General features: G+C 66.5%; 1 protein-coding gene across 5 annotated transcripts in view; it reads left to right on the top strand.

Moving 5' to 3' along the window:
* KCNQ2 (potassium voltage-gated channel subfamily Q member 2) overlaps window positions 1-15329 on the top strand; it is a 49014-nt gene that overhangs the window by 31425 nt on the left and 2260 nt on the right. For 2 of the 5 annotated variants that reach the window (XM_060122733.1, XM_060122734.1), the window contains 5 exons: window positions 1630-1698; window positions 2505-2534; window positions 10025-10248; window positions 10675-10783; window positions 11208-11339. In XM_060122733.1, coding sequence (XP_059978716.1) covers window positions 1630-1698; window positions 2505-2534; window positions 10025-10248; window positions 10675-10783; window positions 11208-11339 — 564 coding nt within the window. Of the gene's footprint in view, window positions 1-1629; window positions 1699-2504; window positions 2535-6596; window positions 6651-10024; window positions 10249-10674; window positions 10784-11207; window positions 11340-13504; window positions 13613-15329 lie in introns of all 5 variants that reach the window. The other 3 variants (XM_060122732.1, XM_060122731.1, XM_060122735.1) reach the window with 3 other exon arrangements.

Genomic DNA, 15329 nt, shown 5'->3' on the forward strand with positions numbered 1-15329 from the left:
GGGGTGTCACAGAGCAGGTGGGGTGTCACAGAGCAGGTGGGGGTGTCACAGAGCAGATGGGGTGTCACAGAGCAGGTGGGGTGTCACAGAGCTGGTGGGGGTGTCACAGAGCAGGTGGGGTGTCACAGAGGTGGGGTGTCACAGAGCTGGTGGGGGTGTCACAGAGCAGGTGGGGCGTGACAGACAATGGGGTGTCACAGAGTAGGTGGGGGTGTCACAGAGCAGGTGGGGTGTCACAGAGCTGGTGGGGGTGTCACAGATCATGTGGGGTGTCACAGATCATGTGGGGTGTCACAGAGCAGGTGGGGTGTCACAGAGCTGGTGGGGGTGTCACAGAGCAGGTGGGGTGTCACAGAGCAAGGTGGGGTGTCACAGAGCAGGTGGGGTGTCACAGAGCTGGTGGGGGTGTCACAGAGCAGGTGGGGTGTCACAGAGCAAGGTGGGGTGTCACAGAGTAGGTGGGGTGTCACAGACAGTGGGATGTCACAGTGGGGTGTCACAGAGCAGGTGGGGCGTGACAGACAATGGGGTGTCACAGAGTATGTGGGGGTGTCACAGAGTAGGTGGGGGTGTCACAGAGCAGGTGGGGTGTCACAGAGCTGGTGGGGGTGTCACAGAGCAGGTGGGGTGTCAGAGACAGTGGGATGTCAAAGTGTAAGTGGGGTGTCACACAGCAGGTGGGGTGTCACAGACAGTGGCATGTCACAGAGTAGGTGGGGGTGTCGGAGAGCAGGCGGAGTTGTCACAGCAGGTGGGGCTGGGTCAGGAAGCAGAGACCAGGGCCTGGAAACACGCAGCGTCACTGATGGCGTGGAAGCTGTGTGAGAGCCTAAGGTGGCCAGGATCCACTGGAGGAGTTGGGAGTGGGGTGGGGTTGGGGTCAGAAGTGTCCCCAGACATTGTGGGGACTCGAGTCTCGGGTGAGTCTCCTGCAGCTGGAGGTGGGAGAGCTGGCCTTCCCCAGGAATGTCCCAGGGGTACAAAACCCTCCCTGGCATCCCAGAGGGACTGTTCACCCCTCGGCTTCCTGGCCGGTGGTCGCAGCACTGAATGCTGGGCCGGCAGGCGGGCCAGGCGTGCGGCTGTCCTGGTAGGTGTGACTGCCTCTGGGAAGAGGGGCTCGGAGCGGGGCCAGGCCAGCCGTCCAGGAGGCCCGCTTGCAGCCCTGTGGGCTCTGCCCAGCACAGTCATTTCCTGTGACCTCGGCCCCACTCAGCCTTGGTAGAGCGAGTGGCTCTGTAGAGAGGGGTCTGGGAGCGCCACTATGTTGGGGGCTGGGTTTGCAACTGTGCTTCCCCTGAGGGTGTTCAGGGATTGGGAAGGGGGAGGGCGGGAGCCCCTGTCCTCCCTGCAGGACCAGCCCCACACAGGCATCCCCTCTAGGGATGGCCCGGGCCCCGCGCACTCCCAGGGCTGAGGCCCCCGGGAGGATGAAGACAGTGCCCCAGCCCCAGAGGTGGGGGCCCGGGCTCCCTGGGGTCTGCCGCCGCCGTGCACTCCTCCCCTTTTTCTGCCTGTGACGGGCACAGCCCGTGTCCCCGCGTGAGACACGGATGCTCGTGAGAGCTGGGCTGAGGGCCCCTGGGGCTCTGGCGGGCGGGGGCCCACTCACCTGTCCTCCTGCCGCAGACTGATCCCGCCGCTGAACCAGTTAGAGCTGCTTCGGAACCTCAAGAGCAAATCTGGACTCACCTTCAGGTGAGCGGGGGCGCCTGGGCTGGCACTCGGGGCACGGCGTCTCGGGGCCTGGCAAGGGGCTGGCAGCAGCAGGATGCTGGTGGTCGGGCTGCCGTGGGACCCGGTGACGCCGGTGGCTTTCCGCTTTTGCTGACCCCGGTCTCGGCTCCCATCCTGAGGGCGGCCGGGTGCGGGGTGGGCACAGAGAGGGGAGCTCCACGTGCACGTCCCTGGAGCGTCGGGTGGACACACGCGGCGGCACCTGCTGGCTCTCCCAGTCACAAACCCCACGACTCCTCGAGCGCTTGATGCGCGAGGGGGGTGCGGAGGAGATGGGCTGGGCTGCAGGAGAGGGGAGGGGAGGGTGCCGTGACCAGGCCTGTTTGCCGACAAGGAAGGGCTCTCGGTGGGCGGAGCGGCCGAGTGGGTTGAATGGTGCCCCCCCACCTGCCCCGCAAAGACACATCCATGCCCTGGAACTGTGAACGTGACCTTATCTGGAAAAAGCCTTCGTGGGGGTGATTGAGTGAAGGACCTCAGCCGTCCTGAGCGTCCATTGTGGAGGAGCTTCCTCCACACTTCCTCTCTGAAAGTTTGTTAATGTCGGTGATTCTGATGAAAGCGCGTGTCCATAAACACGGGGCGGTAGCAACCGCAGCCTCAGAACTTCTCGTGACCCCTTCCGGATTCCCTGTCCCCTGGGACCCGCCTCCTCCGGCCCCTCACACGCAGCCCCCGGCCTGTGGGAGCTTGGGCGGGTCCTCTGGGCTGTGCACGGGGTCGGCCCGGAGGGCTGCCCGCGAGCAGGCTTGTGCTTCTGTTTGCAGGAAGGAGCCCCAGCCGGAACCATCCCCAAGGTCAGTGCCACCTGCTCCCGCTGCCTCGGCGCCTGCCCTGTGTCCTCGGGGGGGCGCGGGCTGCCTCCGGGCTGTGCATGCGCCTGCGTGCTGCTGAGGGTGGCGCCCTGCCTGCTGGTGATGTGGGCCCTTAAATCACGCTTCCCGTGGCCACGCCCCTCCCCAGGCCCCGGGCCTGCTCAGCAGCTGAGGGGCAGCTCCTGCCCTCCTGTGACTGTAGCCCCGCGGACTGGACGCGGGGGGCTTCCGGGGGAGCAGTCCTACCAGCTCCAGCACAGGGCCTGGGCTGTTCTGAGCCGAGGGCGACCCAGGTGGACACTCCCACGGGGTGTCCCCCCGACACTGCAGGTCAGGGTCAGACGGCGGGAGGAGGGGCAGCTCTGAGGAGGGGTCTTCGCATCACCCCGGTCAGGTCTTGGTTTGTGGAAGGTTCTCGAGGAGTGGGAGAGGGTCCCCTTCGGGGCAGGGTCTCCTGCCCTGCTTCGCAAGCCCTCGGTGGGGACCGGTCTCCCCCTCCCTGGGTCTGTCCAGGCCCCTGCGGTTCTGTTTGCTTTAGGCGAGCTCGAGGCTGGGACCCCAGATGGGGACTCGCAGGGATCATTTCTGCTGGAGGCAGAGGAGGGATGGCAGCACCCTGCTGTTTTCCTAGTGTTGGAAAAAAAAACCCAGACCAGTTCACAACGTTCAAGTTGGTGACCTCCAGCCCGTCCGCGTATCGCTGTGTACCTCTGAGCTCAGGGTCCCCCGGCGCCCCGTCTACACCTGCAGAGGGAGCCCTGTCCCCGAGGCCGTGGGCCAGAGACGCTGCCTGCCCACATTAGTGCCCTCCTGGATCAGAAGCGGCTCAGCTGGCTGCCCAGCTGGGGAGGCGTTGGGCTGAGCCCACCCTCGGCATCCATCGGAAGGGGGCACGTGTCCCCACCCCCACGTCCCCAAAGGGGGCTGTCAGCTGGGGCCTGGGGTCGGAAAGGTCGGCAGCGCTTCTGCCCCGAAGCAGCCCAAAGAGCAGCAGTGGTGAACCCCTCAGACCTGGACCAGAGCGGGTTCAGCCCAGGCAGCGACCTCTGTTTTCCTGGGCAGGCTGGGAGCGAGGGGGCCCGACGCAGGGCTGTGGTCAGGGCGGGCGGGGAGGGGCGTGCAGCAGGGCCTCGCGTGCTTTGTGGGATCCCGTCGGTGCTGCCATCTGCCCCTTCCGTGAGCCCCGGGACCCTGAGGCCGGGGAGGCGGCGCGGCTGCCCGTGGCTCGGCCGGGGTGGGCGCCTCTCTGGCCCTCGGCGCGGCCCGCCCACCCGTCCGGCCCCTCCGGCCTGACGCGGCTTCCTGTGCTCGTCGCCCTGCTTTATCTCCTCTCCCGACAATTTTCGTCTCAGCCTCTCTCTCTCTCTCTCTCCTCTCCTGCCCTCCCTCCCCCAATCTGGAAAATCTTGCCTGCCCCCCAAGTGCCTTTAATCATGTCACTGCCCTTCTCGGGCCCCTTTCACGTCTGCTCTGTCTTTGGGGATGAGGTGCTGACCCTGAAAGCAGGACTCAAGGTGAGGATACGCGGGAGCCCCCCGGCTCTCTGGCACGTTCTGTGGCTCCCCCCGCCCCCCCGCTTCCTGCTCCTCCCTCCCTCCCCTCGTGTCCGTGTGTCCCTGCCTGTGACCCAGCGGCTTCCCCTGGGGGCCCCGGGCCGAGGCCCTGGGACAGAGGCCCTGCCCCTCCTGGATGCACACCGGTCAGCCAGGAAACAGGTGGCATTTCTGTTCCCTGACTGGAGCAGCCGTGAGCCCCTTTGTAGCGCCCAGTGCATAGTAGGTCTGCAGGAAATGAGCCTGCCACAGGACCCACGGCAGGGTGGGGCTGGCCCTGGGCTGCCTGGTGAGGGGACCCTGTCCCGTGAAGCACAGGTGGACGGGGTGGACGCAGGGACCCTCCCTCAGCTGCCGTGAGAGCCCCGGTCCTGGCTCAGGATGGGGGCGCGCCCCGTGGCTGTGTGGGCGTCAGACCAAGGTGTGGGGCTGGGGGCGGGGCAGGCGGGGGTCTCAGGCTGTGCTGCTCTGGGTGTGGCTCTGACCTGCCCTTTGACCCACCCCATTTCTGACTGCCCCCGCCCCTCCCATGCCTGGGGGAGCCCCTGTGCCCCAGCCGCTTTGCCCCTGTCCTGTGGCTCCCCTCTTCGTCGCGGGGGGCAGTGTGCCGTGTTCGGGTGCGTGTCTGTCCAGTCTGGTCTTGGTGAGTGTCCGTGGGCGCCTCTTCCACCCTCTCGAGCCCGGGCCCCCGGGCTTGCCTGCCGGCAGTTCTGATGGGGTGAAGCTCCACTTGGCTGCTGTGGGCAGGAAACCCCAGCGCCAGCCTGGAACCCAGAGGCAACGGGCTGGAGTTGGGGCTCCTCGCCCCCCCGAAGCAGAGGGGCAGTGCTGGGGGGGGGCCAGGCCACCAGCAGCCCACCTCCCCCCGCTCCGTCCCACTCTCAGGCCGCGCTGTCTCATGCCGGAGCCGCTGGCCGCGTGAGGCTGTTTAAGTTTTCGTTACAATTAAAGACAGTCACTGCGGTTAGAGAGCCTCTCCCCGGTCTCGTGCGCTTGGGAGCCAGGCGTGGGCGGTCACCTAGGAAACGGTGGGTTCGGCGGTGCTGGACTGTGGGCGGGCGAGCGCAGAGAAGCTGGTCAAGGTGGGGGCTTGGAAGACCCCGCCCCGCTTGGTCCTCTTTCCCTGGGGAGGAGCCTCCGGGTGGGGCGGGGCGGGCCTGGGGACCCCTGGGGGGAGCTGGCCATGGGGATCCGGTCTTTAGGCTCCTTATCTGTCCTGCAGGCCCTGGTGGGGCTGTGGCTGCCTCGGGGGTGCACTCTGGAAGAGAACGTTTGGCCTACATTTGAGGGGCTCCTGCTGGCGGGGGGTCCAAGTCCTGGGGAGGTCTGCCCCCATGTGGGTGCGCTCGGTGGACAGCTGGACCCCAGCTCCCTCCACCCGGGGCCGACCTCTAGTTAGTTTTGTTCTACAACCCGAAGTGACTGGGGAAGGTCCCACTGGGGAAGCACGCACGCTCGCAGGGGACTGCGTGCAGGGCGAGGCCGGGGCGGCCGAGCGAGGGCTCCTTGAGGAGACTTGACCTTGGCTTGCTGGCGTCAGTGGGGAGATCCTTGTCTGGACGCTGGCAGGTGCCGTCGGTGTTTACGTGAACGTGGGGACACTGAACACGTTTGTGAGTCGAGACCGCTGGCCGCGTCTGGGTTCGTCAGGCACAGAGTTTGAGAACCGCGGTCTCAGAAGCAAAGGTGGGGGCAGAGAGCGAGGGCCCGGGGAAGTGAAGGGTTTCCTGAAGTTCTTGCTGGTTCTTCTCATTTTTGATTACAAGTTTTCAGGTTCTAGTGCAGAGTTGAGTCTTGGGCCTTTGGGGAGGTTCTTGGGCAGGGTGACCACAGGCAGCGTCTCCTGAAGGGCCGCCCGCAGGTCCGTCTCTGCCCTCAGCACGGGGTGGACTTCACCCAAGGCCCGACCTTGGCGGCCCTTTCAAGTCCAGGAGCCCCAAGCCCCCTTCTCCTTAGCTCCCCTCCAGGGAGGGGCAGCCACTGCCTTCTGGGTAAACCGAGGCCACTTCCGATGGGGCCGCTGGCTGGGTTGGTTTGTGAAGCCGAACTTGCACGCTTTTCCTCTGAAACGTGAGCTTTCTGGAATCCTGTCCCTCTAGAACCAGCACAGCCTCAGCCCATGTATTATTTTTGTTGTTGGCATGAATATAGCAAAAAAAAAAAAATAATACATCTTTTGAAAGACGTGGCCCCAAACTGACGCTGGAAGGAAAAGGTATTTTTGGAGGAAAAAACTGGGATTTTTTTTTTTTTCTCTCCAAAAATAGGGACTACTTTTTTTCCAGGCCGACGGAGGACTTTATGCGCGGCTCCCTCGTTCTCCTCGCTCAGACGCGAACTCTGTAGCGGGTGCGGCTTGAGCACAGAGCCGCCCCGGGTGGTTGGTGCCTCGTGTCCCTGCGCCTCCTGCCCGCGCGCCCGGCCCAGGCTCCCTCTGGTCGCGTTGGGTCGCCGGCGCCCCCGGGACTAACTGTCCTCTCCTCATTTCCAGTAAAGGCAGACGGTGCACAGAGTCCCTGTGTGGATGCTGCCCAGGACACGCTAGGTACCTCAGACACGTCGCTCGGACGACCATTGCTGCACGGCTCTTGTCCCCCTCCCGCTCCAAGCAGTTTGCTTATTAGAGGTTCTAGATGCGCCAGGGAGAGGCTGCCGCCCGCCCGGCCCCCCAGGCCCCGATTCTGATTGGCAGCTCGCCTCCCGGCCCCTTGGTGGAGCCCTAGGCCCCCTCTGGCTCCAGACGACCAACCGCCTGGGTGACGGTGGCCATGGAGCTGTAACCCCTTTCCTTCTCCCCATGCCAAACGATGCCATGCTCCAAGCAGGAGGGGGGCCGGCCAGGGGCTCTGAAAACCAGAAAGGGCGCCTTCAGGGGCCTGACTGCTCTCCCGCGAGCCTTTTTTCCACGGCTCGTCCATCTAGCACCTCTACTACGCACGGGAGGGCCGCTGCCCTCAACCCGGAGCCCGCCCGCCCGCCCGCCGGGAGGCAGCTCTGTCGTGTGTGTGCCCGCTCCCCGCGGTCCTGACACACCAGACACATCGGAAAGCAGAGGTCCATGGCTCCCCCGCCACGTGCAGGCCTGGTTTAGGGCAGGCTGGAAACGGGTCGGTGAAAGGCCGCCCGATCTCTGCCCCGTGGGCTCCCTGACTGCCGGCACGTTTCCTCTCTCTGTCCCCTCTCTGCTCTCGGGGGTATGGAAGCGTCTGTCCTCTTGCTTGCTCTGGGGCCCCCTCCTGCCCGCCCCTCCCTGCCCCGTGCGGCCCTGCAGGTGCTGGCAGCTGCACTCACCGGTCATCGTGTGCATGTGGTCCGTGATGGCCCCGGAAGCAGGGGTGCCGAGCGGCGGGCGTGGGGAGGGGCCGGGCAGCAGGGTCGGGGCTCCAGGGCGGCGGCATGCTTGCACATCTGCATCCGTGCATGCTCTGAACCCTTCTCGCCCTCGAGAGGGGCCCGGAGGGTCGCCTGCCCCACCTGCCCGTGCTGCCTGTGTGTTCCCGACGTAAGGCCCCGTGGGGGAGGCTCTTGCGGCCCCGGGAGGGGAGATGTGGGGCCCCGGCAGAAGCCGTCCTGCTTGCCCAGAGCTGGCGTCCAGGGTGCTTCTGGCCACAGGCTGGCCGGTCGGGTCGGGGGCCGTGATCGGGCTGCCCGGGAACCGGAAAGGCCAGAGGTGCCCGTGGCCGGGCCAGGAGCCCAGGCCTCACTTGGCCCTGCCGTGTGCGTCTCACGGACGTCACTTCGTCCCCGCCCCCCCGCCTTCCCTGGGCGTCCGCAGTCCAGCGGTGGGCCAGGCGGCTCTCTCTGGACGCCGGCTCCTTCCCCGCTGAGCTGGGCCCCGGCCGGCCGTGCAGACCAGGGTGCAGCCGCGCTCAGCCGGGGCCCCTGCTCGCCTGTCCCCGTTGATGGCTGGTGTCACTTGTTGGGAATTTGCCCTGGGGAGGGTAGCAGGCAGGGGAGGAGAGGCTGGGCCTCGCTTTCTCCCCAGACCCTCCTGAGCTTGGCCCTGGCCCCGTGTCAATGCCCCTCACTTGGAAGGTGGGCTGGCCCGTGCTCTTTCCTGGGGGCGGGCTGCCGGAGCCCCGTCCCGCGCATGCTTCTGTCCTTGGCTTGTGAGGTGACGGAGGGTCTCTCTCGACACCTGCAGGACCGTCGGCGTTCGGGCACCTGGAGTTGAGGCGGGCCTGGGGTGGCTGGGGGCCGCGTGCCTGTGAGCCCTGAGCTGTGATGAGCGTGGAGGTCCAGACAGCCACCCGTGGCCTCCTCCAGCAGGGCACCCCTCCCCGGTCTGAGCAGTCTGAGAGCCAGGGACGGCAGGGCCAGGCCAAGGCCAGGGAAGGCTCCTTCCTGGGGCTCTGTCATCGCGGTCCGCTGCGTGGGCCCAAGTTCTGGGGGCCCCAGCGGTCCTGGCTTGGTGGGGCCCTTGTTTCACGGTCTCCCTGGACCAGCTGGTGGTCTCCTTCGGGAGCAAAGGGAGGAGAGGGTTATCTTCATAGCAGCCTCCACAGCCTGGCTCTGCTACCTGTCGGTCCCCCCGTCTGGGCCTCGTGCCGGGCACAGCAGTCACAGGCTGGCGGACACCCGGCTCCTGTGTTCACGGGGTCTCTCAAGGAGCCACCCCGCTGAGTGGGCTCCACGCCTCGGGCCTGAGAACCAGCACAGATGGTCTTGGCTGCCTGGGGGCTGGTGGGCAGGGGCAGGGGCACCGGCCCGGCCCACAGTGTGCGGGCTGGCCGGACCAGGCCACAGGCTGCTTCTTGTCCACGGTGGGTCATTTCTGCGCCGTCTAACGACATGTCTCTGCTGTGGGTCCCCTTCGGGCCGATGGAAGCAGCTGACCCGGGCCATCTGCGGTGGGGCTGGCGCTGTCTGAGGGATTAGCTGGTGGTGGGAGCTTCCCAGCGACAGCAGAGGCCCCGCCAGACACCCATGCGGGCTGGTCCCAGGCCCCAGGGCAGCGCAGAGGCCCCTCGGGAGGTTCTGAGTGTGGCCCCTGAGTGTGGTGGCGTGAGTGGGCTCATGGGGGCCTCACTCTCCTCCTGGGCAGATGGTGGAAACTGTCCACGGGAGGAAATGAGTGGCCGCCTGGCCCCGGGCCTGACCGCACCCTGACCAGAGACCGCCCTTGTCTCCTGCCTGCTGCCTGGAGGGTGTTAGAACCAACAAACGTGGGGTGTCAGACCCGTCTCCATGGTTACCAAGAGACGGGGCAACGAGGCCCAAAGACCCTCACGGGGCTGTGGCTGTACGGCCATGGTCGCCCCCTGTCTGCGGCCTCGGGCCGGGGCTCGGCCGGCACCCGTAGCATCCCTCTGGAAGCGTGGACGTTCCGTTCCTGGCCGTGTCCTGGCGGGGGGTGCAGCCTGTGCGCCCTGGGTGGAGATGAGGTGGGCAGACCCTGGCCCTCGTGCTGCTCTCCGTGCTCCCCGCCCCCGACCTGTTTCGCCAGGCAGCTCCCTGGGGTTTGGCCGAGGGGCCTGGGGGCCAGCTGCAGCCCTCACCCTCCTGACCTGGGGCGGTTACCGGGGTGGAGGGCGGGCACGGTAGCTGCTGGAGTGGCCGGGGGCCCTCAGGAGGTGCCCAGGGAAGAGCCGTCATCGCCCAGGGCGTTTGAAGAGGGAGCCCTGGTTGACGGTGTGGCGAGGTCTCAGGCACCTTTTGGTGGTAGCTGAAGGTGATTTCAGAGTCCACTGACCACTCACCGGCCAGACTGAGTGCTGAGCGGGCCCCGGAGAGCCTGTGGTGGAGCTGACCTGTCCCCGCTCGCCCTAGCGACCCTCCCGCCCCGGCCCGTGCTCCATCCCACGGTCAGGGCACCCCGTCCTCCCACCAGGAGCCAGCGGGAGCGAGTGTTCTTTGCAGAGTGACCTCTCTTGCTGTCTTTCTGTGTGTCTGTCCGTCTGTCGGTTCTCGCGGGAGCAGTCAGAAGGTCAGTTTGAAAGACCGTGTCTTCTCCAGCCCCCGCGGCGTGGCTGCCAAGGGCAAGGGGTCCCCTCAGGCCCAGACCGTCCGGCGGTCGCCCAGCGCCGACCAGAGCCTGGAGGACAGCCCAAGCAAGGTGCCCAAGAGCTGGAGCTTCGGGGAGCGCGGCCGCGCGCGGCAGGCCTTCCGCGCCAGGGGCGCCGCTTCCCGGCAGAACTCGGAAGGTGGGTCGGGCAGCCCTCGAGTTGGGGTTTGCTGTCCTGGAGCTCCATGCGATGGGGCCACATGGGCTTGTCCTCTTGCGTCGGGCTCTGCTCCCCGAGCTCCGTGTTTGCCAGGCCCACCCGTGGAGCTGGTGCCGGCGCATTACTGCTTTTACGGCTGACGCTCCCCGAGTACTCTGTGTGGACGTATCCCACCTTGCCCTTCTGTCTGTGCACAGGGGTGCCCTCTTACACCCTTGTGGTGGTTGCTCCCTGAGGAGCACAGTGGAGGGAAGCAGGCTGGAAAAGCAGGAGAGGGGCGGGCTGGAGTGTGGCTGTGCCCGGCGGAGGCCCCCTCGGACACGTGTGCGCTGTGGGGCCGGAACACTAGGCCCCCTCCATCCCGGGGGTGGCCCAGCCCGTGACGGGCTGTGTCCTTCCACCCAGAAGCAAGTCTCCCAGGGGAGGACATTGTGGACGACAACAAGAGCTGCAATTGCGAGTTTGTGACGGAGGATCTGACCCCGGGCCTCAAAGTCAGCATCAGGGCCGTGTGGTGAGGACCCGGCGGGCTCCCTCGCAGAGTCGTCCACGGACGCGGGGCCTTGGGGGGCTGGTGTGAGGGCACGCGCTCGGGAGGGATGCCTCGCGGCCGACACCCCTTCAGTCTGGCCCCCGCGGCTCACGAGGCACCTGCCGTCCCAGCCATCGCCTGCGTCCCAGGTGCCGGGTGCCCAAGGCTGCTAGTAGACGGCTGGGAGCTGCTGCGGCACAGGGGTTTCTGGGTGGACACGGGTCCTCTGCGCAGCGGGGCCCAAGTGTGGCTGGGGTACGAGACAGGTGGGTGGCCCAGATGGCAGGGCCGAGTCACCCAGCAGACATTCTCGGAGGTGCTGGGCGGGCCAAGGCAGGTGGACGCTGGGGCGCTGCCTTCGGTGGTCTGTGCCCAGGGCTCACAGCCTGCCGACCACCCCCTCCAGTGTCATGCGGTTCCTGGTGTCCAAGCGCAAGTTCAAGGAGAGCCTACGGCCCTACGACGTGATGGACGTGATTGAGCAGTACTCGGCCGGCCACCTGGACATGCTATCCCGCATCAAAAACCTGCAGTCCAGGCAAGAGCACCTCCCCCGCCTGCCTGGGCCCCGGGGCATGGAGCGGGGTCCTCCAGGCTGAAGCCGGGTGGGGGGTAGGGACGGGGCGTGGCGCAGGCAAGAGCACCTCCCCCGCCTGCCTGGGCCCCGGGGCATGGAGCGGGGTCCTCCGGGCCGAAGCCGGGTGGGGGGTAGGGAGGCAAGAGCACCTCCCCCGCCTGCTGGGCCCGGGGGCGTGGAGCGGGGTCCTCCGGGCCGAAGCCGGGTGGGGTAGGGACAGGGGCGTGGCGCAGCTGCACACTCCTGCCAGAGGTGGGGCGGCAACGCGCTGTGGGCGCAGCGGCTGGCCCCGCTAGCTGCCACATCTGGGCCCTTCCTCTCCGGCCCCGCGTGGGCTTTCTCCCATGTCCTCGTGTGGTCTGTTTTTAACCTTTCTGTTGTCTCTCTTTTCTCTCCTGCCCGTGCTGCGATGGGCAAGCGTGTATGTGTTGTGCGCACACATGGGCGTGCATATGCACAGGCGTGAATGCACGTGTGTGCTTGCACGTGTTCAGGCCTCGGGTGCACGTGTGTGTACACATGTGTATGTGTACAAGTGCATGCATGTGCATGTGTGCACAGGGGTGCAACACATGTTTTGGCAAACATGTGTGGGTGCGCGCATGTGTCTGTGTGTGCTGCGCCACGTGTGTCGTGTGTCCACGCACGTATGTTGCCCATGTGTGCCCGTGTGTGTTGAGGAGAGGAGTTAGTTCTGTTGAGAGGTGAAGGTGCAGGTTTCCGTGGGCCCATCAGGCAGCAGTTAGGCCACGTGGCACCTGTTCCTCCAGACGGAGGGCTGGTCGTCCCTCCCCACCGCACAGACGGATTCCCGCGGCCGGAGCAGGCGGTGGGGCTGGACATGTGGCTGGTGGGCCGCAGCCGGGCACACGCTGGCGCTGCCATCTCTGGCTGCATGTGAGCACCGGCTTGCTCACCCCGGGAGTCGGCTGTACACACGTGCACACACAGCCATGCTCTAGGCCTTGTGCTCACACGTGTGTCCTATAGGACCGACACGCACACCGAGTACGCGTGTGCTCGTAGGCACGCACCATACACACAGACGAGCGGGCGCACACACGTGTGTCTGGTGCCTGGGAGGAGGCCCGTGGCTGTCGTGGGTCTCTCCTGGAATGGACCCTGCCTTCCTGCCGGCCAGGCCCCTCCTGGGGTCCCTCCAATGAGGCGGCTGCCGGTTCTCTGGCCCTGAAGCCTAGGCCCTGGCCGTGGGGGTCTGGGTGGTTGGGGCGGTCCTGGGGGTCAGCCCAGATCCCAGCCCCATGGCAGGTGGCGTCTCCCCGCCCTGCTCAGGATGCCAGGGGAGAGGCCCCTCTGGGCCTCCGGCTGCTCCCATGGGGTGAGGCCAGGGCACAGCCCCTCCCTGTCCCCAGGCTCAGGCTGGGAGGCCATCTGCTCAGCGGCCTCCTTGAGCATGAGTAGACCTGTGTGTTTGTGCGAACGCGCGTGCAGTTGTGCACGTGTAAATGATGTGCGAGAGCGTACACGTGTATACGTGAGTAAGTACACGTGTGCCCTGCATGCAGACTCGAGGGTGTGTACACGTGTGCCCTGCGTGCAGACTCGAGGGTGTGTACACGTGTGCCCTGCGTGCAGACTCGAGGGTGTGTACATGTGTGCAAGCGTGCGTGTGTGTGCAGGTGTGAGCACACGCGTGTGCGTGAGAGGCCACCCTGGGTCTTGACGGCCGGCCCGCCGCCACTCACGAGAGCAGTTTTTTTCACGAGGCTCTTCTGTCCTAGGCCGTCCCCTCTCCCTCCCCTTCTGTCTGGAAAACGGACGAGACAAACAGAGCCCCGCAGGAACCAGATGTCTGTCGCTTCCCGGCAGGGCCTTGGTGTCTTTCCCGGGGTCCTTTGGCACTTTGCTGCCAGCTGCCACGTGTCCTTGGACGTGCACCCTTGCCCGGGCAGACGGGGCACCGCGAGCTCGTGGCCTCACCCAGTGCTCGCTTGACCACATCTGAGGTCACGGGAGCGCAGTGTCCCTGCGTCCCGTTTGTGAGAAAGGTCACGGCTGCTCTCAGCGGGTCGTTCATTCTGTCTCTGCAAGTTTCCGGCTGCCTCCCCTTTCATGTTGCTTCACGATGCATTTTCCTGGTGTCTCTTTTCTTGTTTACTCGCCAGGATAGATATGATTGTGGGCCCCCCACCCCCTTCAACTCCCCGGCACAAGAAGTACCCCACCAAAGGACCCACGGCCCCTCCGAGAGAGTCACCCCAGTACTCACCTAGGTCAGGACACCTCCCGCTTGTCTCTGTGGAATGGCCAGCCCCCTTCGCTCCAGCCACATGACGGCAGCACCCGCTCTGCTCGACGGGACGGAGGGGCTGCTTCTCTGTCCCTGACAAAACGACGTCCTCTGCAGGCCCTGGCGGGCTGGGTTGGGGTGCCCTTGAGCTGCTCCTCTTGGCGGGGTCCTGGGGAGGCTGTCCGGGGGGCTCCTTTCCACCGACCCCTGTGTGGCGTCCGCTGGGGGTGGGGGCTCCCTGGGCAGAAGAGGGCGGTAGCCCCCCAAGGATCAGGTGCGTTTAGACGTGGGGCCCTGCCCCAGCACCGCCTCAGACCCCTGCCACCACCTGCCGGTGGGTCGACCTGGGCTGCTGTGTGGACTGAGCAGGTCCTGGCGGGAGCCCAGCTCCCGGGGAGTCCCCAGAGCTTTGGGGGCTCTATTTCCGGTTTTCACTGTGGTTAGAGTTGTTGAAGAAGACGGTCCCAGCCAATGGGCAGAGTGGGGGGCAGGCAGTGAGGCGGCGAGTCAGCAGAAGCAGGCTCGTTGGTGATGAATTCAGACTTGGGAGCCTTCCTGCTCCCCCGGAGCATGGAAATGATGGCCGCGACCCGCCCCCCAGCAGGTCTGGGAGAGCAGAGCCCAGGGCAAGGATGTGGGGTGAGGGCGGACACGCCCGCCGAGTAGGCAGAGGGGCCCAGGGGCGTCCCGGAGGCCGGCAGGGATGCTGGCAGCTGGGCCGTTGGAGTGACTGGGGGCGCCCGACCCTCATGTGCCCAGGTTTCTGTGCATGAGGCCGAGGGTCAGTGTGCGCTGGGCGTCTCAGCTTGGCGGCTCTCCCATGAGAAAGGAATTTCCTGGGGAGCAGGCCTGACCCCGGGCCGCCCAGACAGTGTTTGCCGCGTCCCCCGCTCTGCCCGTGTCCTCCAGCCCCGAGGAAGCTGTACCTGAGACAAGCCCACCCTCCTGGGCGTTGCTGCAGGGCACAGGGGCTGGCGTTCAGAGCCACGGGCTGGGAGGGCCCCGCAGGCCTCCCGGACCACTGCAGCCAGATGCCCACAGAGGAGCCAGAAGGACGGGTGAAGCCCGAGGCCCAGGGGAGGGGGTGGCACAGGCTCCACGGAAGACCCACCGGGGGCAGCTCCAGGCTGACCTGGGCCAAGGCTCCCAGGGGAGAGGCCGGGAGGGCGGCCCGTCATGTGGCAGGGGCGAAGGCGCTGAGCGCCCGTGCCTGGACTGTGTGGACGCCTGGAGCACCAGACACCCCCCCTCCCGCTCTGTCCCCACTGGCGTCTGCTGGGAGCCGAGGGCCCCACGCCCGCCCTGCCACTGCATGATCGAGCATGACGCCCCGCGGCCGACGCGAAGCCTGACCCCCTCCTGCTTTCCGTGACAGCAAGGACAGAGCACCCTGAGCCCCGACAGGCAGTTAGGGTGGCGCTGTGGGTGAGGACGGCAGCCGAGCAGGCCGGCAGCTCCCGTGACGCTGCTTGCGGGGTAGGAGCTGGCGCCCCTCCCCACTCGGGAGCTTGGGTGGCGCACTTCGCGCTTGAGGCTCCAGAGAAGCGGCGGGGCTGTGCGGCCTGTGCCTGGGTGGCTGTCCCGCCCAGCTGCACCCTGGCCCTGGTGCATTTGCCCAGCGTCCACGTGGCTGCACTTCTGGGGCTCAGGGTGTCGGGTGCCCACCCTGCCACTCCCAAGGTCCCTTCCGAGCCCCTCAG

This window comes from Lagenorhynchus albirostris, chromosome 15 (genome assembly GCF_949774975.1).
Source record: "Lagenorhynchus albirostris chromosome 15, mLagAlb1.1, whole genome shotgun sequence".
Classification (NCBI taxonomy): domain Eukaryota; kingdom Metazoa; phylum Chordata; class Mammalia; order Artiodactyla; family Delphinidae; genus Lagenorhynchus; species Lagenorhynchus albirostris.